General features: G+C 48.9%; 1 protein-coding gene across 1 annotated transcript in view; it reads right to left on the bottom strand.

The window, feature by feature from the left end:
• Positions 1 to 22,088, bottom strand: part of huwe1 (HECT, UBA and WWE domain containing E3 ubiquitin protein ligase 1) — a 194,705-nt gene that overhangs the window by 119,314 nt on the left and 53,303 nt on the right. The window contains exons 10-22 of the mRNA XM_067976234.1: positions 21,270 to 21,369; positions 19,870 to 19,970; positions 19,169 to 19,319; positions 14,437 to 14,564; positions 12,576 to 12,716; positions 11,301 to 11,406; positions 9,588 to 9,701; positions 8,164 to 8,265; positions 6,807 to 6,887; positions 5,183 to 5,289; positions 2,341 to 2,518; positions 984 to 1,075; positions 15 to 235 (exon numbers count right to left, since the gene is read on the bottom strand). Coding sequence (XP_067832335.1) covers positions 15 to 235; positions 984 to 1,075; positions 2,341 to 2,518; positions 5,183 to 5,289; positions 6,807 to 6,887; positions 8,164 to 8,265; positions 9,588 to 9,701; positions 11,301 to 11,406; positions 12,576 to 12,716; positions 14,437 to 14,564; positions 19,169 to 19,319; positions 19,870 to 19,970; positions 21,270 to 21,369 — 1,622 coding nt within the window. The remainder of the gene's footprint in view (positions 1 to 14; positions 236 to 983; positions 1,076 to 2,340; positions 2,519 to 5,182; positions 5,290 to 6,806; positions 6,888 to 8,163; positions 8,266 to 9,587; positions 9,702 to 11,300; positions 11,407 to 12,575; positions 12,717 to 14,436; positions 14,565 to 19,168; positions 19,320 to 19,869; positions 19,971 to 21,269; positions 21,370 to 22,088) is intronic.

Here is a 22,088-nt window from a genome sequence, read left to right as displayed (position 1 = left end):
CAGTAATGACTCACTGCTGGTTGGGTTCGGGATCACTCTGCTGAGCTGCCAGGCTGCTACTGAAGCTCTGCATGGCCTGAACTTCCTCCTCCTCTTCATCTTCACTGGACGCCTCCTCGGCAGCGTGATTGGACCTGGGTGGTGGTGCGCTCGCAGTCCCGTCCGCTTTCTGGATAGAAGGTTTCTGGCAGATGTACTTTGGGTCTCTTCCCAGGTTACAGATTTCTTCCAGCAACTGAAGGGGAGAACGAGTCATATTTAGCGTCAAAATTTTCTCTCACCTGCCCCCTACTCGCCCGATGGTGCGGATTCCAGCGTCGGTAGCCCCCGCCACCCTCGGTAGTGCGCTGGAGTGCCCTTTCCTCACGTTAAGCCATGCCGCTCAACAATGAGGGGCAACTGCAGCCCAGGCCAAACCGTGTCCTCACCAGGCACCCATGTGCATGTACTTCACAGCAAAACAGCAGGAGTGGCTAACAGTCAGGAGAGTGTCTGGCAGGGTAATGGGAGCATTACTGGACTAGTAACCCAAAGAACGCCAGTCCACATCCCACCATGACAGCTTGAGAATTTGAATTCAATTTTTTTTTTTTTTAAAAGAAAAGAAGTGGTGATAAGTCACCATGAAGCCGTCGGACTGGCGTACAAACCCAATGCCGCTTGGGGAAAGAAACCTGCCGTGACTCCAGTCCCACGCCAACGTGGTCGACTCTTGGCTGCCCTCTGAAGTGGCCCAATCAGTTATATCAAAACAGAAGGCAGCGGACCACCACCACCACCTTCTCGGGACAACTCGGGATGGGCAATAAATGCCAGCCTTGCCTGCGACGCCCACACCCAGAGAACAAATAAATTATAGGAAAGAACGCCTGCCTATTTCTTTTCCCCCTTGGGGCACTGATGTCGATTGCAATGCCCCGACCCGTTGCCCTGGCTGATATCAACTACCCCATACTTGGGTTACAGGGCGCACACATACCCACCTTTATGATTGCTGTGGTGGCATCAGTCTTCAGAGTTGGTTGGTGCCTCATCAGTTCGTCTACGGCACTGCCGAGGTTGGACGCTGTGTCACCTGCGCAGACAGTTTCAACAGACAACAATTTGCTAAAGAAAGTCACTGACTCTTCCAATTCCTGGCGGAAACGACGGGACAATTTTGGCATTTATCCTTATATCACCAACGTGCTGTGCAGAGGTGGATCAAAAGCCTCGGCCAATCTTCTTCCGGTTGTGGTGGGAATGTGCTGGGCACTAGTCAGGTTTTTGTTGCCCCCCCCCCCCCCCCCCCGATGGGCTGGAGAAGGGAAATCGAAAGGGTGAGTCAGCACGAGCGGCGGCGGCCGCAGAGTGCGCGACGCCCAAAGTACGGCACAACGGAGCAGCGAGGTTTGGGCTTACACCCCGAATCGCACCGTGGCGTCCCGACTGCTGTCCCGCTGGTGCGTAGAAGCGGCGAGCGGAAGGACGGTCGGGTCCACTCCAAACGGCTCTCGTTATAAAGAAAGGAGGTGAAGGGAGAACTGAGTGGCACATTTATATTTCTGAACCTTCCTTGCAACTCTAGGGCCCGGGTGAAAGTCCCCTTCGCTCCATTATTAAGAAGTTTATTTATTAAGTTGGTCGTATGATGCACATATACAACAGTGAAGGCCCCTCTGAATTCTCTACAGCAGCGACGACGCCTTTGGTGGCGCTCAGCCCTCTTCGAGCCGCTTACAGCTTGCGCCAGGCCGCACAGCACAGATGTTACAGGCCTGCCACCAGCCATTCACGTGCTGCTGGCCTCAGAGGACCCCTCTCCTCCCCCCCTTCCCCCCCCACCCCCCCAAAAAAAAAAACACTGGGGACAGTCCGCAGCCAGGAACTTGGCAGCAAATTGGGCCTTTTGAAGCAGGTGCGGGTTGCTCCAGTGCCCTGAAACCTGCCCGCAACGTAAACAGGATGAATTCAGAGCGCCAGCGGCATTAACGCACTGTAATGCCTCAGCACTCGGGGCACCCAGGTTTCGTCTTTGTAGGAACGGCCCATGGAGCATCACGGCCCTGTGATCAATGCATCCGTGACCTTACACCTCTCTCACGTTGTTGGTACTAACAGATTGTGGTGTCCAGATTCAGGATTTACCCACCAGTGAGGTTAACCAGGCTCAGGCCTTTACGAACCTGACCCGCATAACTCAAACTGGATGACTACAAATAGGACTGAATTGCCCGGGTTTTGAGAGCCAGATGGCCTGGGGTCGAGGGGGGGGCTGCACGTGGCCAGAGCTGCAGCCGGGACTTCCCCCGCACAACATTTTACAAACGCAACCAGAACCTCCATCGGGCGAACGCTGACCTAAGGGATCCGAGCTTCGACGCCTCCTCATCGCAGGCAGGTAATCAGGAGACAGCAGCACCTTGAAGAGTCGCTCAAAGGGCTGGCATTGCACAAAGGACTGCAGGCCACGAGCATTCAGGCACAGTGCGCTGAAAACGTTCGGCAAGGAACCCAGAACTTCACGGGTCGCAGGTACCTGTGCAAAGAAGCAGAACGTTGGAAACTGAAGTGAAAGGGGTCGTGTTGTGTTGTGTGCGTTTCCCCCTAAAATTTCCGAGGAGCTTTTTTTGAAGAAGAAGAAATACAGACGTCAATCTCCATCTAAACACAACACCCTACAATCTTCACATACAAATACATTCAACAAATTACAATGCTTTGGAGCCAGAAACCAACCGTTAATCCCTCTCCCCTCCAAAAAAAAAATGTTTTCTTCCTTTACTACCCTGCACTGAGCAGTTCCCACGGGGAGTTGCGTGACCTATCCCACAAAGAGAGACGCCAGGAATGACGGGAGGCCAAGACGGTTTAACGTTGTTTGGGCGACAACCCTGCGTCAGGACCAACAAGGGTCCAACCCAGAAACGTTGACCCACCTCTTCAAATGCTGACCGGCATGCTGCGCATTTCCTACATTTGCAGTTCCCACGTCACTCTGTTGATGTTTAACAGCAGCCCCAGGGTGAGGGGCTCTTTCCCGTGACACACCCCCCCCCCCCCCCCCCCCTCCCCCCCCCCCCCCCTCCCCCCCCTCCTCCAGCACCCCTGCACGATGGCACAGCTGAAGTCAGGCAGGAACTGTGTCCGAGGGCAGGGCTCCCTCAGTCAGCTATGTCCCGCTGTGGAAATAATTCCAGCGCCTGGGCGCCGACCCCGTTGCAAACCCGCGAAAAGGTGGATCTACAATGCTGCGGTGGGGTTCAGGCCCTCTCCTTTGTGGGGGGGGGGGGTTCACGCAGGGAGCTAGCCCCATTTGTTTGTTCTCCGGCTCTCCATATTACAGCAGCTAGCGCCCAGCACAGCTGGCTCCTCGTGTGGAGGCGGTGCATCAATCTTTAGCATTTAATTTACTGTGTAGATGCTTCCACGGGCAACCAAATGGGAAATAAAAAGATGAAAAACCAGCAGCAGACAGGAATCTCAATTGGTCTGGTGGAAATTTAATACTGAATTGAGCAATCAATGATTTCAATTTGGGAGCTTTTCAGGTCTTGGTTTAGAAACTCTGTTGGGACATTAAAGTGCCTGTAGGTGGCACAGGGAGGGGACCAGTGACTTGCACCAACTCAGCAGCACCACCTACAGATGCGCCATGGTTCTGCAGCCACTCGTCAGGCGAACATACAAATATATTTGTGCGGCAAATACAAAAACGGAGGGCTCATTTGGCGAATTTAAAGCATGTTCCCAGCTTTGGGGGTGGGGGGGTTCAAACACAGCTGCAGATCCTCAGAGCAAAGATCAGCATCGGGGTGCGTCAGGAGTTAAGGCCGCTGCTCTCGGCCACTTGTCCGGAGATGCACAGGCAGGAACAAGGCAACATCTGGCAGGGGAAGGGGGCGTCACACGCTCTTGCAGTTTGTCATCCATCGCTCTCCAGCTTATTTGTTCGCCTTCCACTCAGGTTTCCGACACTGCAGGTGCAGCAACCTTCCTTTCAGAAGGCCCTCCAAATACACAGATTGTTTATCTTTTGTCTGTTGACTAATAGACAGCTCGCAAAAAAGAAAAATAGTAAAACTGGGTACTGGAGGATGGCGAGAAAGATTCCTTCCTGGGCAATTTGAAAGGTCTACAAGAGTTGCCCCCCCCCACCCCCCCACCCACCCCTTCCCCTCAAAAAGGGGTCCACAAGAGAGCATGTACTGAAACTGTAGAGCCGATCAAACACTGGACTATCCCACCCACCTGAGTACGCTACGGATTTCACTATTTGGGAGGAAGGAAGGTAGATGAGGGGAGAGGGGAAAATTAAACGTGTGACGTTTTTATTGCACTTCTCATGTACAAGAGAAATCTCTCATAGCTGTTTATAAAAAGGTGGCATAAATAGGTGGACAGAGAACAGATGGGGGGGGAAAGAGAGGGAGTGAGGGCGGCGTAAAAGCCACCGTCAAGGGCAGAAAGGGAGGTGGCGAGGCGCAGGTATCGAAGAAAGAACTTGCATTTATACAGCGCCTTTCATGGCCTCAGGGCGTCCCAAAGCGCTTTCCAGCCAATGAAGTACTTTTGAAGAGTTGCGATGTGGGAAACACGGCAGCCAATTTGTGCACAGCAAGGTCCCGCAAACAGCAATGGGACAATGACCAGATCATCTGTTTTTTAGTGATGTTGCTTGAGGGATAAACTTTGGCCCCAGGACACCAGGGTGAACTCCCCCTGCTCTTCTTCAAAATAGTGGCCATGGGGTCTTTTCCATCCACCAGAGAGGGCAGACTTGGTTCAACGTTTCATCCAAAAGATGGAACCTTCGACAGTACAGCGCTGGGGAGTGTTGGCCTGGATTATGGAGTTCAAGTCTCTGGGATGGGACTTGAAGCCATGACCTTCTGACACGGAGACGAGAGTGCTACCCACTGAGTCAGGCTGACACGTGGAACAGCTGGTCATAACGAAAGAACGGTCAACGGCGAAGCGGGAGTGTGCTGGGGATCACAGGCAAGGGGAGGCCGCGGAGATAAACAAACAGATCTGAAAAGGACAGTGACCAGGGCAGTGAAGTCAATGGGCTGGGTCGGAGGGAAATCGCGCCAGGAGGAGATGACTGAGGACAGCCGGTACTTTGTGCGGCGAAGAGACAGCCAGCAGCATTCCAGATGAGGCGGGGAGTCCCGAGAGGAGAGTGCGAGGGAGAACTCACGTCTTTTATTAACAAAGCGTGAAGCATGACGTCCGTCAGCCCATTATCCTGGAGTGAGGACAGCAGCGATGGCTCTTGGAACACAAACACAGTCACCACCTCGGTAGCTGGAAAGAAACAAACAGAACGGTCAGTGTCGTAGGGCACAAGGGTTCTGAACTGCACGTGACCCAACATATTGTTCAACCTTCATCAGTACAGCCTGTACTGAGAGCTCTCCAACACCTTTAACAACTTGGAAGGTTTCCTGCTGTCGCGAGCCGATCATCGGAGTCCTTACTCAGACTGACTAGCATCAGACACAAAACATGGACCGGATCAATGCACTACATCAAGTGCCCGATCTAAAACACGGACCGGATCAATACACTACATCAAGAGCCCGATCTAAAACACGGACCGGATCAATACACTACATCAAGAGCCCGATCTAAAACAAGGATCGGATCAATACACATCAAGTGCCCGAAATAAAACACGGACCGGATCAATACACTACATCAAGAGCCCGATCTAAAATGTGGACCGGATCAATAAAACTGCATGTTGGTTGAGGGATTAATATTGGCCCAGGACACAGGAAAGCTCCCCTGCTCTACAAAAAAAGTGTTATGGGATCTTTTACATCCACCTAAGGAGGCAGACAGGGCCTCGGTTTAACGTCTGATCTGAAACACGGCACCTCCGACAGTGCAGCACTCCCTCAGTACTGTACTGGAGTGTCAGCCTGGATTGTGTGCTCACTTGAACCCACAGCCATCTGACTCAGAGACAAGAGTCACAGCCACAGCCGAGGCCAACGTTAAGGTTTGCATTCGTTTTTAAGGGTGTGCTGACAGTGACACACACTTTAGAAGGAGGCATCTTAATTTACAGAGCTGATGGAAACACAAGATTAGCAAGTCTGCTGCCAACAATCTGCCAAATAAACCCCATTAAAAAAAGTGGAACATCCTTCCTTACATTGCCAAGAATAGCACTGCACTGAGCAGACAGAAACAATACATTTCCCCCGACCTACAACCGAGCCGAGCAACGCAGACAGCACGGGAAGCTCAACGGCATGTCCGATCCCAAATGGGAAACGCACCGAGCATCAAACCCATCGTGTAGTCACTCACTTTCTCTCCACCCCAAGCTTTTAATCTCAGCTGTACCCCTAAGGAAAAGGTAAGCACTTAACCACTGCCCCCACCGCACCCCAGAAAAAGGGGAGATCAGAGTGTGTAAACATGAGGCACGGGGGGGCCCCCCGCACCCCTACCGAGTGGGTCAGAGCGCCATGGTGAGCCCCTCAGCTAGGAATAAAGTGCAAGTCCTAAAGGAAAACGAAGAAACTGCCTTGGTGCGGGGGAGAAAAGAGAAAGAAAGCACGAGAGAGAGAGAGAGAGAGAGAGAGAGAGAGAGAGCGCAGCCGTCCTTATGAAAACAATGTGCCCACACACCAATTTTCTTATCAAAATGACAATCACTGCAGATGCTCTCTTACAACTCTGCGAGAGAGGCAGAGAAAACTAGAGTAACAGACAAGCAGGGCGGTTCCAGGGAGAGAATTTTTATTTCTCCGAGTAATGATGTGGGAGACATCCGAGCAATGCAATGAATCAAAACACATCTCACTTACCAAGCAGGAAGAGCGATGGCCCATAATACTCTGCATTGCTGATGATGTGCTTTAGTGAGGTAGGCAGGGAACCGTCCATTACTGAAAGATAAAGATCAGTGAAAATTAAATAAGCACTTTCCGATGACAAACCGATAGAGGCAATAAGTGACCTGTCCTGGGAGATTAAATGGTAGACCGGCCAATTGAAAGTGGGAGCACCACGGGTCACTAGCCTACCCTCAGTTCCTCACTGTGGTGCTCTTCTGCACACTGCTGTTCAGCAACACCCTATTCACATGTTAATGAAACGTTCAGACCTGCCCCAAATCCAAACCACCGAAACTTCAGAATAGCACCTCAATCACACCCGCAAAGAACGGCTGCATTTCTACTGCGCCTTTCACGATTTCAGGACGTCCCAAGCTGCTTTACAGGCAATGAAGTACTTTTTGAAATGTAGTCACTGCTGTAATGTAGGAAACATGGCAGCAAATTTGCGCACGAGCTGCCACAAACAGCGATGTGATAACCAGATAATCTGGGTTTTTTTTTTAAGAAGTGATGTTGGCTGAGGGATAAATACCGGCTGGAACAGAGAGGAGAACTCCCCTGCTCCTCTTTGAAATAGTGCCGTGGGATCTTTTACGTCCATCTGAAAAGATAGAAGGGGCTTGGGTTTAACGTCTCATCCAAAAGACGTCGCTTCAGACAGTGCTGCGCTCCCTCAGTACTGCACTGGAAGTATCAGCCGACATTTTGTGCTCAAGTCTCTGGAGTGGGACTTGGCGACTTTCAGAATGTCTCAAAGTGCTTCACGGCCGATTACATTTTGAACTGCAGTCACATATGTAGACAGACACGGCAACCAATTTGCATACAGCAAAATCGCACAAACGGCAAATGAGATAAACGACAGGTCAATCTGTTTTTAAGTGATGTTGGTTGAGGGAGGAGTGTGGGCCAGGACACCGGGAGAACTCCCTGCTCTTTGAATAGTACCTTGGGATCTTTTACATCCATCTGAACAGGCAGACGGGGGCCTCTGTTTAACGTCTCATCTGAAAGACAGCGCCTCCGACAGTGCAGCACTCCCTCAGTACCACACTAGGAAGTGTCAGCCTAGATTATAGGCTCAAGTCCTGGAGTGGGACTTGAACCCACAACCTCCTGACTGACATCAGAGTGCTAAAAACTGAGCCACGGCTGGCAGGTTATTCTAAGTTTTCTTACCAATGAGCTGGAGCCTAAATCAAGAAGTTGTCCACAATTCCGACTGAAATAGTAGCACTGCCCACAGTACAGAGCTAGAGTACAAATGTTCGCAATGTGAGAGTGATTCGGCCATAAATTGAGAGCCATAAAGAGAACACATTACCATGTCGAATGCTGTCCGAGAAGGCTGGATCTTGAATGGCCTTCTTCAGGAAGTTGAGCATGGATTTCAGCAGGGCTGCGCGTTGCGGGATGCACTGAACCCCTGCAAGAAAGAACTTGCATGTAAAAAAGCACCTTTCACCACCTCAGGACGTCCCAAAGTGCATTACAGCCAATGAAGTATTTTTTTTTTTAAAGTCACTGTTGTAATGTAGGAAACGCAGCAGCCAATTTGTGCACAGCAAGATCCCACAAACAGCAACATGACAATGACGGATAATCTGTGTTTTTTTAAAAAAAAAGGTGATGTTGGTCGAGGGATAAATGTTGTCCCAAGACAACGGGAAGAATTCCCCTGCTCTTCTTCAAATAAGTGCCATGGGATCTTTTACATCCACCCGAGAGGCCAACCGCCTTGGCTGAACGTCTCATCTGAAAGACGGCATCTCTGACGGCGCAGCACTCCCTCAGTACTGCACTGGAGTGTCAGCCTGGATGATTTGCTGAAGTCCCTGGAGTGGGGGCTTGAACTCTCTGATTCAGAGGCGAGAGCGAGACCCACTGAGCCACAGCCGACACATACAAAAGTCTTACTGTTGACCTGTCCTCACCCTCCTGTCACTTTTTTTTTTTTGCTAGGGTTTGGTCCCACAGCCATCAGCTGCCCTCTGGTACCACCAATCTCCACCCCCCCCCCCCCACCCCTCCCTCTCCACAAGTGCCCATTTCTTCACCTCAGCCCAGAGTCAACAGGCTGTTTCACCGTGGAGGCCGTCACAACCGAGCACGGCCTTACCCGACATCCACACACTGGCAACGTTCAGGGGGAGTCGCTGGAATGCGCTGAGCAGGAGTTCGGCCTCATCGCTCCCATCCCGAGCCCAGGGGGATCTGAAACCAAATTCCTCCTCCTCCTCCTGTTGCCCAGGCCGAGATCAGCGAATTCATCACAGACCGGGAATGGAACCAGAGACCCTGTGCGTATAACTCAGTACCACACCAAGCGGTGCCTTTGTTCATGGTCCATTCATAGCCACTTTTTCCAATTGTGGAACATTCGTTCTCCTGCTTGCCAAATTAGGGATGGGCAATAAACGCTGGCCTTGCCAGCAACACCCACATCCCACGAATGAATAAAAGATTTTTTTGAGCCACTCCTGCCCTTCTTACTAAATCGGTACCTGCAGGCGATCCTTCAGAATCATTCTACCCTCTCGCAAATCATCTCATCTCTTCCCCCTCTACTCCTAACCTACTGCATTCTTCAGGAAACCCTCCACCCACCCCAAACTCATTTTAACTCCTTCACCGGCACACTGTACTTCACCCCCAACAGCCAGGTTGGGACCAAACACTCTCTTGCATGGGCGCACACAGTCAGACAGACGGATAAACACACGCACACGGAGCGCCCGCCACTCTTACCTGTTCTCGGTGGGTAATTTGCGGCGGTACTCGACCCTCGCGACTCTCCATCCAGCCTGGGCTCTGACGTCGAAGTTGAAGGACCAGGACTGCTCTCCATTACGATATCTGAAACTGCGGAAGGAAAAAAAAAGTAAATCCAGGGCAGGGAGCAGCACTGCAATATTCCCGATGGAAACTTCCATGTCCTGGGAACCATGGATCATTTGCACAGTTTTAGGGTAGATAGAGAGAGAGAGAAACTGTTTCCTCAGGTGGAGGGAGCGAGCATAACCTTAAAATTAGAGCCAGGCCGTTCAGGGGTGATGTCAGGAAGCACTTCTTCGCACAAAGGGGAGTGGAAATCTGGAACTCTCCTCCCCCAAAAAGCTGTGGATGCTGGGGGGGACAATTGCAAATTTCAAAACTGAGATCGATAGATGTGTGTTAGGTAAGGGTATTAAGGGTTACGGAACCAAGGCCAGTAAATGGATTCACGGTACAGATCAGCCGTAATCAAACTGAACGGCGGAGTAGGCTCAAGGGTTTGAATGGCCTCCTCCTGTTGCTATGTTCCTATCACAGGGAGGATTTAAAAGCAACGGAAAAGATGCAGTTTCACTCGGGGCAAAGGATTACAGTTATGAAGAGAGACTCGAGAGTTAGGGACCAGAACTGAAGGTTGAGGGGGTCACCTTAGAGGTCGTCACGATTACGAAGGGTTAAGATAAACAGCGATTGATTGTTTCCACTGGTTAGGGAGATTGTAACGAGAGGGCACAAATTTAAGGCGATCACAAAAAGAATTAATGAGTAGGTTAGAAAATAAAATGTCTTTAAACCAGGGGGGGAACAGAACGTGGAATCCTCTGCCACAAATAGTCGTTGACAGAGTCTAAGTACTTTTAAAAAAGGAATTACAGTGTTGCTTGACAAAAAGAGGAAGATTAAAAAAGGGTTTGGGGAGCGAGGAGTAGCATGAGACCAGGGGCCCCTCTAGTGAGTGCAAGTCCACAGCACGAGGCTGCCTATTAGTCTGCACTGAGGTGTCAATCTTAGAGGCCTTAAATTGAAAGATCACACTGCTGCAGATGGAGATGATCAGAGAATGGGCCCACAACACATCCTTTAAGCCAAGCTAAACCTGAGCTGCAGCATTTGATGCCAACCCAGGTTAGTTTAGTGAAGTGTTAGTTAAGGGGAACTCAAAGTGTTTACCACCTAACTAGCCGGTCCTATATCAGAGACAGCTGTAATGAGACCCAACCCTTCCCAGATTGTTGTGGGGAGTGCAGAAAATAGGAGAAAAGTTATACAGACAAGTCGGATTTTACACAACAACAATTTATTTTGGACAGGACAGGTGTGAAACAGTCCAAGTAACACCCAGGTAAAACTGCCAGTCAAGCTGAGCCTTGCAGGAGTGCTCACTGCTTGGTCAACAGAGATGCCGAATGCACCAATATCACTCCTGCATCAAAAGCACCTTCGGATCATTGCTTGCGTCAAGCAGAATAAGCATTACGTGAATTCAGGACCGAGCATCTCAATAAAACTGGCCATTATCCAAGTCATTTCTACCAAGGATGGGAGACATTACTGGGACTGATCTACAAGAAGCTCCTAGTGAGCAAACATGCATTTACACTGCACCGTTCGTGACCTCAGAACATCCCAAAGCGCTTCAGTGTAGTCACTGTTGTAATGCTGGGAAATAAAAAGACTACCAGTTACCCTCAGAATCCGTCTCCATCTCCTCCCCGTCCTGAGTCGCACTCGTTCGCTGAATCTTTGGTTTGATGACAAACGGACACTCCTTCCTGCAAATATCAACTTCGTGCTAAAAAAAGGAGAATAAAGATTAGTCAAGACTGCACAAGTATAGGGTTCGCCGAGGTTGACGTTAAAGCGCATAGTAGGGAGCTTTACTCTGCATCTAACCCTGTATCTGCCCTGGGAGTGTTTGATGGGACAGTGTAGAGGGAGCTTTACTCTGCATCTAACCCTGTATCTGCCCTGGGAGTGTTTGATGGGACAGTGTAGAGGGAGCTTTACTCTGCATCTAACCCTGTACCTGCCCTGGGAGTGTTTGATGGGGACAGTGTAGAGGGAGCTTTACTCTGTATCTAACCCTGTACCTGCCCTGGGGGTGTTTGATGGGACAGTGTAGAGGGAGCTTTACTCTGTATCTAACCCGTGCTGTACCTGCCCTGGGAGTGTTTGACGGAACAGTGTAGAGGGAGCAATAGAAATCAGAAAGGGTGCCTGCTCCTGATCGCTTTGTAATAACTCCTGGTGGAACATGCTCCTTTGTGGATGTTGGGCAAGGACAAGATTAGACTCGGTTGTGACACGTCCTTATGACCAAAGAACCGGCTGCCACTCACCGTCTAGATTCACACGAGAACAGCTAATTGGGTGAGGAGGTGGATGGCGGCCATACCAGCGGAACAGTACCAACAGCAGCATTTATACAGCGCCTTTAATGTAGTAAAATGCCCCAAGGTGCTACACAGGAGTGTTATCAGACAAAATGTTACCCAGAGTCACATGGAGAGATATTAGGACAGATGACCAAATGCTTGGTCAAAGAGGAAGGTTTTAAGTACCCCAGCATGTCAGTGCCTTCAGGAAAAAAGGAGGGGGGCAGGGGAAAACCAGCAACTTCTAGCAATTTGGAATACATAGAATCTTACAGCACAGGAGGCCGCCATTCGGCCCATTAGGCCTGTGCCGGCTCTTTGAAAGAGCTATCCAATAAATTCCACTTCTCCCTACTCTCTCCCCACAGCCCTGCAAATTTTTCTTGACAAGAATTTATCCAATTCCCTTTTTGAAAGTTACTATCGAGTCTGCTTTCACCACCCATTGGTTGTGCACTCCAGGTCATAACAACTCGCTACGATTATTGTGATTCTATAATTTGGAGTATGATGCAAGTCTCAAAACTCATCCGAGTTCGCCCACGCGTTGGCATTCAGTGGGCTAAATCTACAAACGCCCACATACCTCTAGCCGGTTGATGAATACGGCCAATCCAGTGTGAGACTGGAAGGCCGCCATGTCCAGGTTGGTGATGAGGTCAACCACTCGGACAGCCCTGGTCACAAAAGTGATCTGATCCTGCTCATCGCCGAGGTACTTGATCACCTAGGAAAAGAAAAAAAAAGGGGTGGGGAAGTTGTGTGAAAAACAAACATACTAAAAGCGTAGCAAGTTCCCATTTCTATTTTATTAGCAATATCCTCAAAGAATCTGTTACTTCTCAGGCAGGACCTTCCAAGGCCATGCAGGTCATTTAAGCTACTAGACCTCGCGTGGCGGTGCTCACTGTACCCCAGAGGATACAGTGGAACAACAACTAGCGGGTAGAGCTTGCAACTAGTGTCACGGGGACCTGTTTACATACACCGTTTCAATGTTAACGTTGGCATAAGAAGCCTGATCAAAAGTCCTTACAACGGGTCATCAAAAAGTTAGTATGCAGGTGCAGCAGGTGATCAAGAAGGCCAACGGAATGTTGGCTTTTATTGCTAGGGGGATAGAATATAAAAACAGGGAGGTATTGCTGCAGTTATATAAGGTATTGGTGAGACCGCACCTGGAATACTGCATACAGTTTTGGTCTCCATACTTAAGAAAAGACGTACTTGCTCTCGAGGCAGTACAAAGAAGGTTCACTCGGTTAATCCCGGGGATGAGGGGGCAGACATATGAGGAGAGGTTGAGTAGATTGGGACTCTACTCATTGGAGTTCAGAAGAATGAGAGGCGATCTTATTGAAACATATAAGATTGTGAAGGGGCTTGATCGGGTGGATGCGGTGAGGATGTTCCCAAGGGTGGGTGAAACTAGAACGGGGGGCATAATCTTAGAATAAGGGGCTGCTCTTTCAAAACTGAGATGAGGAGAAACTTCTTCACTCAGAGGGTAGTAGGTCTGTGGAATTTGCTGCCCCAGGAAGCTACATCATTGAATAAATTTAAAACAGAAATAGACAGTTTCCTAGAAGTAAAGGGAATTAGGGGTTACGGGGAGCGGGCAGGAAATTGGACATGAATTTAGATTTGAGGTTAGGATCAGATCAGCCATGATCTTATTGAATGGCGGAGCAGACTCGAGGGGCTGATTGGCCTACTCCTGCTCCTATTTCTTATGTCATGAAGTTGGCGACAGGAAATGTGCGCATATGCGAGGTTTTAAATATAACAAGACTGTTTTACAGGTGTTTCGCCAGGCTGTTCTTTAGAATTGCTTTCGTTGTGTTACTGATGTGGCCCATACCCCCAGAGGGATAAAAAGGGCAGAACAAACATTATCTGTCAGTGTACCAGAGGCACATGATGTATTCCTTTCCTTGAAAGCACTTAAAATAAAAATAGGGTGAGGCTGTAATTATAACAAACACCCAAGTTTGAATTCCCATTTGCACTCTAAGTGAAGGAGATTTGCTTGGGTCAACCGGAGGAACAAGTGTAAATTATTGGGGCGGGGGGGATATGTGCAGAGGCTGAACGATCATATCTTTCCCTAATTGAGCAGCAAAGCACCGAGTGTGGAAAATTTAAACTAGATCAACAAAAAAGATAGAACACACAGAGTGTCTCCCAATTCCCCACAAGTAGACCTTGATTCAGCTGCTGCTGCTGTAGGAAGGCAGAACCCAGACACTGTCACTGAAGGAGAGCACTGCAGACATCTTCCACGTGCAACCCAGCAGGTGGTTTTCAAGTGGCGCTGGGATCAGTTCACTCAGTCCCCTCTTCTCCCGTCCAGTATGGCAAGGAAGCAGGGACCTCAAAAGTAAGACAGAAGAGAAGAGAACGCCCTCAACCCTTCACAACAAAACTAAAAAAAAAAAGACATTTACCTTGAGTAAAGCTTCCATCATCCCACAGGAGACCAAGGCTTCGCCACCAGCATCGTAACTGGCCAGGTGGTAGAGAAATGAGAACAGTGCTGTTGCAAACTGATGGGGGTATGGCTCCATTGATGGGTCTGACAGCAGGAGTAAATAAACAAGGAGGCACAATCAGCATTAAACAACCTTTTAGCTGAAACCTTGTGGGTAATTGCTCAGTGGAATATCTAATTGAATTGACTTTTTTTTTTCGTTTACAACACGAGATAAAAAACATGCTAATTATAAACCTCCTCCCAAATGAGCGATAAACCTTGCGAGTACTAATGGAAGATTTTAGCTCCAACATAAATAAGAGCTGTACAGGAATGTTGTACTTCTATTTAACCAGTATGCAATAAACAACTTGCATTTATAGAGCGCCTTTAACCGTAGTAAAATGTCTCCAGGTGCTTCACAGGAACGTTAATCAAACAAAATTTGACACCGAGCCACATGAGGAGATATTAGGACAGCTTGGTCCAAGAGGTAGGTTTTAAGGAGCATCTTAAAGGAGGAGAGGGGTGTAGAGAGACAGAGAGCTTAGGGCATAGGCAGCTGACCGCCAACGGTGGAGTGATGAAAATCGGGGATGTGCAAGAGGACAGAGTTGGAGGAGCAGCGAATCTGGGAGAGTTGTAGGAATGGAGGAGGTTACAGAGTTCGGGAGGGGTGAGACCACGAATGGATTTGAATACAAGGATGAGAATTTTTTAAAAATCAAAACAGAAATATGACCTACAACTGAAACCCGTTTGTAGCTCCTAAACGTAGGCCAACGAGTCGCACATTATGACGACCTTTGGGGTAATGAATTACAATTCAAGAGATGTATAGCAAGTAAAAATATTACACCCTTTATATAAAAAAAATAGCTGATCTCCTGTGACACTGCTCATGTTATATTGGAGGATAGGCTGTTTTTGCTCAGGTGTGTTAACAAATGAGCTTGCATGCACATCGTGCGGTATCGAGTCCTCAAAATGCTTTACAATCAATGAATTACTTCTGAAGTGCAGTCATCGTTATGAAGGTGAATGCAGCAGCCAATTTGTACACAGTAAGGTCCAAGAAAATAAGTGAATAACCAACCGATTTTTGCCGGCGTTGGTTACAGGAGGAATATTCATGTACATTATATAACGAGGGGTCAAATGCATGCCGACAGCCCTCAACCTGTAATGGGGCTGCCTGGGAGGATTGCAATCTGCTCTCAAGATGGGCCTGCATTTAACTTGGTGCGCTCCATTAAAGCCACAAAGTCAAATTGCCGTAAAAAGGCACATTCTCCAGTCAAATGTAGGCTTCGGTGCAGTACTGAAGGAGTGCGGTCTTTCAAACGAGACGTTAAACCGAAGCCTAGTCTGCCTGTTCAAGTGGGTGTAAAAGATCCCACGGCACGGATGCCCTGGTCATTCATTCATTCGTTTGTGGAACCATGCTGTGTGAACATCAGCTGACACGGTACTTCAAACGTGGCCTCACCAGTAAGTCAAGACAGTTAGAATAATCATCTTTGATCTGTAATCACATGCTCCACAGATCCACCCTAGGACCTGGTATGCCTCATTAACAGTATCACAATAACTGGGAACGATGACCAATCTTCCTCCTTTTTTCATTCATTCATTAATAAAAGCGCATGCAGTGCTGCTTAGATGATTGTTCTTTTCTGGAACAAGTTTAGAAGGATGATACCAGAACGGAGAGGATATAACTATGAAAGACTGAACAGGCTGGGACTCTTTTCTGTAGAAAAGAGAAGACTGAGAGCTGACCTGATAGAGATCTTTAAAAATTATGAAGGGGGTGTGACAGGGTGGGTGTAGAGAAGATGTTTCCACTTTTGGGGGAGTCCAAAACTAAGGGCCATAAAAATAAGACAGACAGAGTCACCAATAAATCCAATGGGGCATTCAGGAGAAACTTCTTTACCCAGAGAGTGGTGAGAATGTGGAACTCACTACCACGATGGATTTAAGGGGAAGCTGGACAAACATGAGGGAGAAAGGAATTGGCTATGCTGATAGATGAAGAGGGGTGGGAGGAGGCTCGTGCAGGGCATAAACACCAGCAGAGACCAGGTGGGCCGAATGGCTTGTTTCTGAGCTGTACGTTCTATGTAATTCGATGTAAATTCCCAATTTAACTGTTGTCTGCCAGAGTCACTGGTGCTGAGGATTCCTCCTACCCAACTCCAGGTTACCTGGAAGCCAATATTCAGATTGGTAGGGTGACGCTGGCTGGGCGGGCAGTGCTAAACTCCAGCAGTTACCCACTCCCCCTCCCCCTCACCGTGCACACTTGGGGGCTGCAAACCCTTGGCTCTTGCCGACCTGGGCCAAAGTTCTCTGGACTTGGGCTCCCCACATGGCTTGCCCGGCATATTCCTCATTCTACCATTACCAACAAGCTGGGGGATCAACCGTGGTTCAAAGAGGAGTGTAGAGCAGCATGCCAGGCGTACCTAAAAATGAGATGCCAACCTGGTGAAGCTACAATTCGGGGCTACATGCATGCTAAACAGCGGAAGCAACATGCTATAGACAGAGCTAAGCGATTCCACAACCAACAGATCAGATCAAAGCTCTGCAGTCCTGCCACATCCAGTCGTGAATGGTGGTGGACAATTAAACAATTAACGGGAGGAGGAGGCTCTGCAAACATCCCCATCCTCAATGATGGCAGAGTCCAACACACAAGTGCAAAAGACAAGGCTGAAGCGTTTGCAACCATCTTCCGCCAGAAGTGCCAAGTGGATGATCCATCTCAGCCTCCTCCAGATATCCCACCATCACAGAAGCCAGTCATCAGCCAATTCGATTCACTCCACGTGATATCAAGAAACGGCTGAGTGCACTGGATACAGCAAAGGCTATGGGCCCTGACAACATCCCAGCTGTAGTGCTGAAGACTTGTGCTCCAGAACTAGCCGCGTCTCTGGCCAAGCTGTTCCAGTACAGCTACAACACTGGCATCTACCCGACAATGTGGAAAATTGCCCAGGTATGTCCTGTCCACAAAAAGCAGGACAATTCCAATCCGGCCAATTACCGCCCCATCAGTCTACTCTCAATCATCAGCAAAGTGATGGAAGGTGTCGTCGACAGTGCTATCGAGCGGCACTTGCTCACCAATAACCTGCTCACCAATGCTCAGTTTGGGTGCCGCCAGGACCACTCGGCTCCAGACCTCATTACATCCTTGGTCCAAACATGGACAAAAGAGCTGAATTCCAGAGGTGAGGTGAGAGTGACTGCCCTTGACATCAAGGCAGCATTTGACCGAGTGTGGCACCAAGGAGCCAGAGTAAAATTGAAGTCAATGGCAATCAGGAGGAAAACTCTCCAGTGGCTGGAGTCATACCTAGCACAAAGGAAGATGGTAGTGGTTGTTGGAGGCCAATCATCTCAGCCCCAGGACATTGCTGCAGGAGTTCCTCAGGGCAGTGTCCCAGGCCCAACCATCTTCAGCTGCTTCATCAATGACCTTCCCTCCATCATAAGGTCAGAGATGGGGATGTTCACTGATGATTGCACAGTGTTCAGTTCCATTCACAACCCCTCAAATAACGAAGCAGTCCGAGCCCGCATGCAGCAAGACCTGGACAACATCCAGGCTTGGGCTGATAAGTGGCAAGTAACATTCGTGCCAGACAAGTGCCAGGCAATGACCATCTCCAACAAGAGAGTCTAACCACCTCCCCTTGACATTCAACGGCATTACCATCGCTGAATCCCCCACCATCAACATCCTGGGGGTCACCATTGACCAGAAACTTAACTGGACCAGCCATATAAATACTGTGGCTACAAGAGCAGGTCAGAGGCTGGGTATTCTGCGGCGAGTGACTCACCTCCTGACTCCCCAAAGCCTTTCCACCATCTACAAGGCACAAATCAGGAGTGTGATGGAATACTCTCCACTTGCCTGAATGAGTGCAGCTCCAACACTCAAGAAGCTCGACACCATCCAGGACAAAGCAGCCCGCTTGATTGGCACCCCATCTACCACCCTAAACATTCACTCCCTTCACCACCGGCGCACCGTGGCTGCAGTGTGTACCATCCACAGGATGCACTGCAGCAACTCGCGAAGGCCTCTTCGACAGCACCTCCCAAACCCGCGACCTCCACCACCTAGAAGGACAAGGGCAGCAGGCACAAGGGAACAACACCACCTGCACGTTCCCCTCCAAGTCACACACCATTCCGACTTGGAAATATATCGGCCGTTCCTTCATCGTTGCTGGGTCAAAATCCTGGAACTCCCTTCCCAACAGCACTGTGGGAGAACCTTCATAACACGGACTTCAGCGGTTCAAGGCGGCAGCTCACCACCACCTTCTGAAGGGCAATTAGGGATGGGCAATAAATGCCGGCCTCGCCAGCAACGCCCACATCCCATGAACGAATAAAAATAAAAGCCATGATCCCCTTGCCCATTAGAGCATTGGTCCCTAGAGCGTGTTGTCCAAATAAACTCTTACTTGCACAGATTATGCAGGAACATGGCTTGGGGATGGGTTACTGCACTCGCCAGGAGTGCCAGTGACCAAAAAAAATAAATTTAGTGTTTGCCAGCACTTAGAACACCTGGTTCACAAAATAACTCACTTAAACACTCTCTCGTACATCTTGCACAAAGCTCAAGTATTTAAGCGCCCAAGCATAAAACAGAGGGGAAAATTTTAAACACTTACCAATCATGGCCTGTATACAGTTTCGCACCAGCACAGGTAGAAAGCCATGGTATGATGCTGTTCCTGTGCAGTCTATAATGCTGCTCAGTTTAGGCGTCCGTTCCAAATGAACGATTGATGTCAATGTCCGCAAAGAAGCTGCTTTAATATCCTTTCGGAAAGAAAAAAATAACAGATGAAGGAAGGGAATGATTCTCATTTGAAAAGGGAAATGGGTCGAGCGGTAACTCACATTACAGGTGCTGTGTTATCCCCAACTCCGGTTGTTTCGGATTCCTTCCCTTTATTGGGGTGGCAAGGAATTTTGCCCTCACTTGAGCAGTGACCCTTTTGCCGGTCAGGCACAGGGGCGACACAGAAAAAGCTGCTTCCACACTGCCGCAACAATGTGCCTTAACCCCCTCACCTTCAGAACAGCACCTACCATCTCCCACTGAAAAAGGCAGGGGGGCGGGGGGGGGGGGGGGGGGTGAGTCTGCATGTGAGAGAGGACACTGTCGAGTCTGTTCTCCTCACAACAAACTACAGCACCCCAGAGCTGCAGCAGTAATCGCTGCCAATGTCTTTCCTCCAGCCTTCCCCGTTCTCTATTACCAATTAGTCCTCCTCAATTTGTTTTCCTTTTAGTTTGTGCAGAGTGCGCGCTGCATAAAATACACACACACACACACAGTCGAGTGCCCCATTTACAACATACTCACCATAAGCTGTTTGTCTGGAATCTGCAGAACGTCCACCAGCTCCTCTATCAAACCGTTGTACAATATACTATTGGCAGACTCTTGGAGCGCATTGGAATAAACTGGAGAGATAAGATGGCACAAGGGATAGTTATCGGGAGCAGGAACCCTGGCTGATTTTCATCCGCCATCCACCCGCAGCAGCCGCCCTCCACCCCCACCCCCCCTCCAACTCAGAGGCACTGAGGCCAATCGTAGTTACTGCTGACCCAGTCGAGATCAGTCATAGGAACAGGAGTAGGCCATTTAGCCCCTCGTGCCTGCTCCGCCTTTGATAAGATCATGGCTGATCTGTGATCTAACTCCATATACCTGCCTTTGGCCCATATCCCTTAATACCTTTGGTTGGCAAAAAGCTATCAATCTCAGATTTAAATTTAGCAATGAGCTATTATCAATTGCCGTTTGCGGAAGGGAGTTCCAAATTTCTACAACCCTTTGTGTGTAGAAATGTTTTCTAATCTCGCTCCTGAAAGGTCTGGCTCTAATCTTTAGACTGTGCCCCCTACTCCTAAAATCCCCAACGAGCGGAAATAGTTTCTCTCTATCCGCCTATCTGTTCCCCTTAATATCTTATAAACTTCGATCAGATCACCCCTTAACCTTCTAAACTCCAGAGAATACAACCCCAATTTGTGTAATCTCTCCTCGTAACTTAACCCTTGAAGTCTGGGTATCATTCTAGTAAACCTACGCTGCACTCCCTCCAAGGCCAATATGTCCTTCCGAAGGTGCGATGCCCAGAACTGCTCACAGTACTCCAGGTACGATCTAACCAGGGTTTTGTATAGCTGCAGCATAACTTCTGCCCCCTTGTACTCTAGTCCTCTCGATATGAAGGCTAGCATTCCATTAGCCTTACTGATTATTTTCTGCACCTGTTCATGACACTTCAATGATCTATGTACCTGAACTCCTCAGTTCCTTTGGACATCCACTGTTTATACTCAGTCAACTCAGCACAGACCATGATTGCAACCTGGGCCCTCTATCCCGCCTGGCTGAGCACCTTACCGCGATAGCAGCCGACAACAAAAGCCCAGCTCCTCTGCAGTTGGGTGCACTCAGAAATCTAAAAACAGCCCAGCCTCTGTTGGTTTGACAGCGGCAGAGTCGATTGCGTCTCAAAGTTAAACCGTGCAGCCAGCCTCCCTCGGGAACAACGGCACACTGAGGTCGCAAGTTTCCGTGTGAGGTCCGTTCTCCCGGGACCCCTTCAGTATAGAAGGAAGCCTTCCACTTTTAAGCAAATATGAACCATGTCTTTTTAAAATAACAATCCAAGACCCGTGCTGCCACACTGAGTCAGAGATTTTCTTGACCACTTCCTATTGAGGCACAAAATGTTCACAGCCACTTACCTAATATAGAGATAGCATGTAGCCTAGCCTGTACTGCTTGCAATCTCTTCTTATGATTTGAGAAGCCGTGCGCTAGCCGTATATGTGTAAACAGTAGCATCTGTAAAAACAAAAACACAAAACAGCAGTAAGACTTCAATCATTATTCTACCGCTGCGTTGAAAAAGGCTTTTGGGGTGGCAACAAGTTGGGAGCGTTAAGTACCACTAATCCCCAATTGCAGACACAGAATAAAATTGCACGAGAGTAATTTATTTTTGACGTGGGCGCTGACTGGTTTTTGGATAGGGAGTTGATTCTTGTCACAGTCCCGGACAATCAATACCATGCCACTTTCCTAATTCATCGACAGCCTCAAAGCAGATCGAGCACCACCAGGTGTAGTGTAATGTCCACTTACCCGACAGCAGTGCTGTCCAACAAGTCAGCTATGAGCTACATGTGGCTGACTGAGAATCCCGATTGCACTTCTGATTAGTAAATAAAAATTGACTAAGAGGCACAGTCGTTGGGCGTGCGATCTCAATATTCACATTCGCACAATGAGTGCACGTGAACTTTTAAGTTCTTTGTGCGTTTGTTGGCAAGACACAAAGCAGAGCATGCAAGTGTTTTGGTCGTTGAGTGCTTTACTTCCTACATTACGTGTATATTTGTTTAACAAACATCTACCACCATTCAGTGTGAAGTACATTTACCTGTATTGCGTGCAAGGCGTTTTCAACTAAAATTAGTGCATGCGGTTAAAAGGGGTTACTGTAACCACCTGTGGCTAGTCAGCAATTTCCAGTAGGCAACACTGTCGTACAGGGATGTCTC

Source organism: Heptranchias perlo, chromosome 45 (assembly GCF_035084215.1).
Source record: "Heptranchias perlo isolate sHepPer1 chromosome 45, sHepPer1.hap1, whole genome shotgun sequence".
Lineage (NCBI taxonomy): Eukaryota > Metazoa > Chordata > Chondrichthyes > Hexanchiformes > Hexanchidae > Heptranchias > Heptranchias perlo.
Note: the sequence above shows the minus strand (reverse complement) of the source record. Positions and strands in the feature narration are given on the sequence as shown.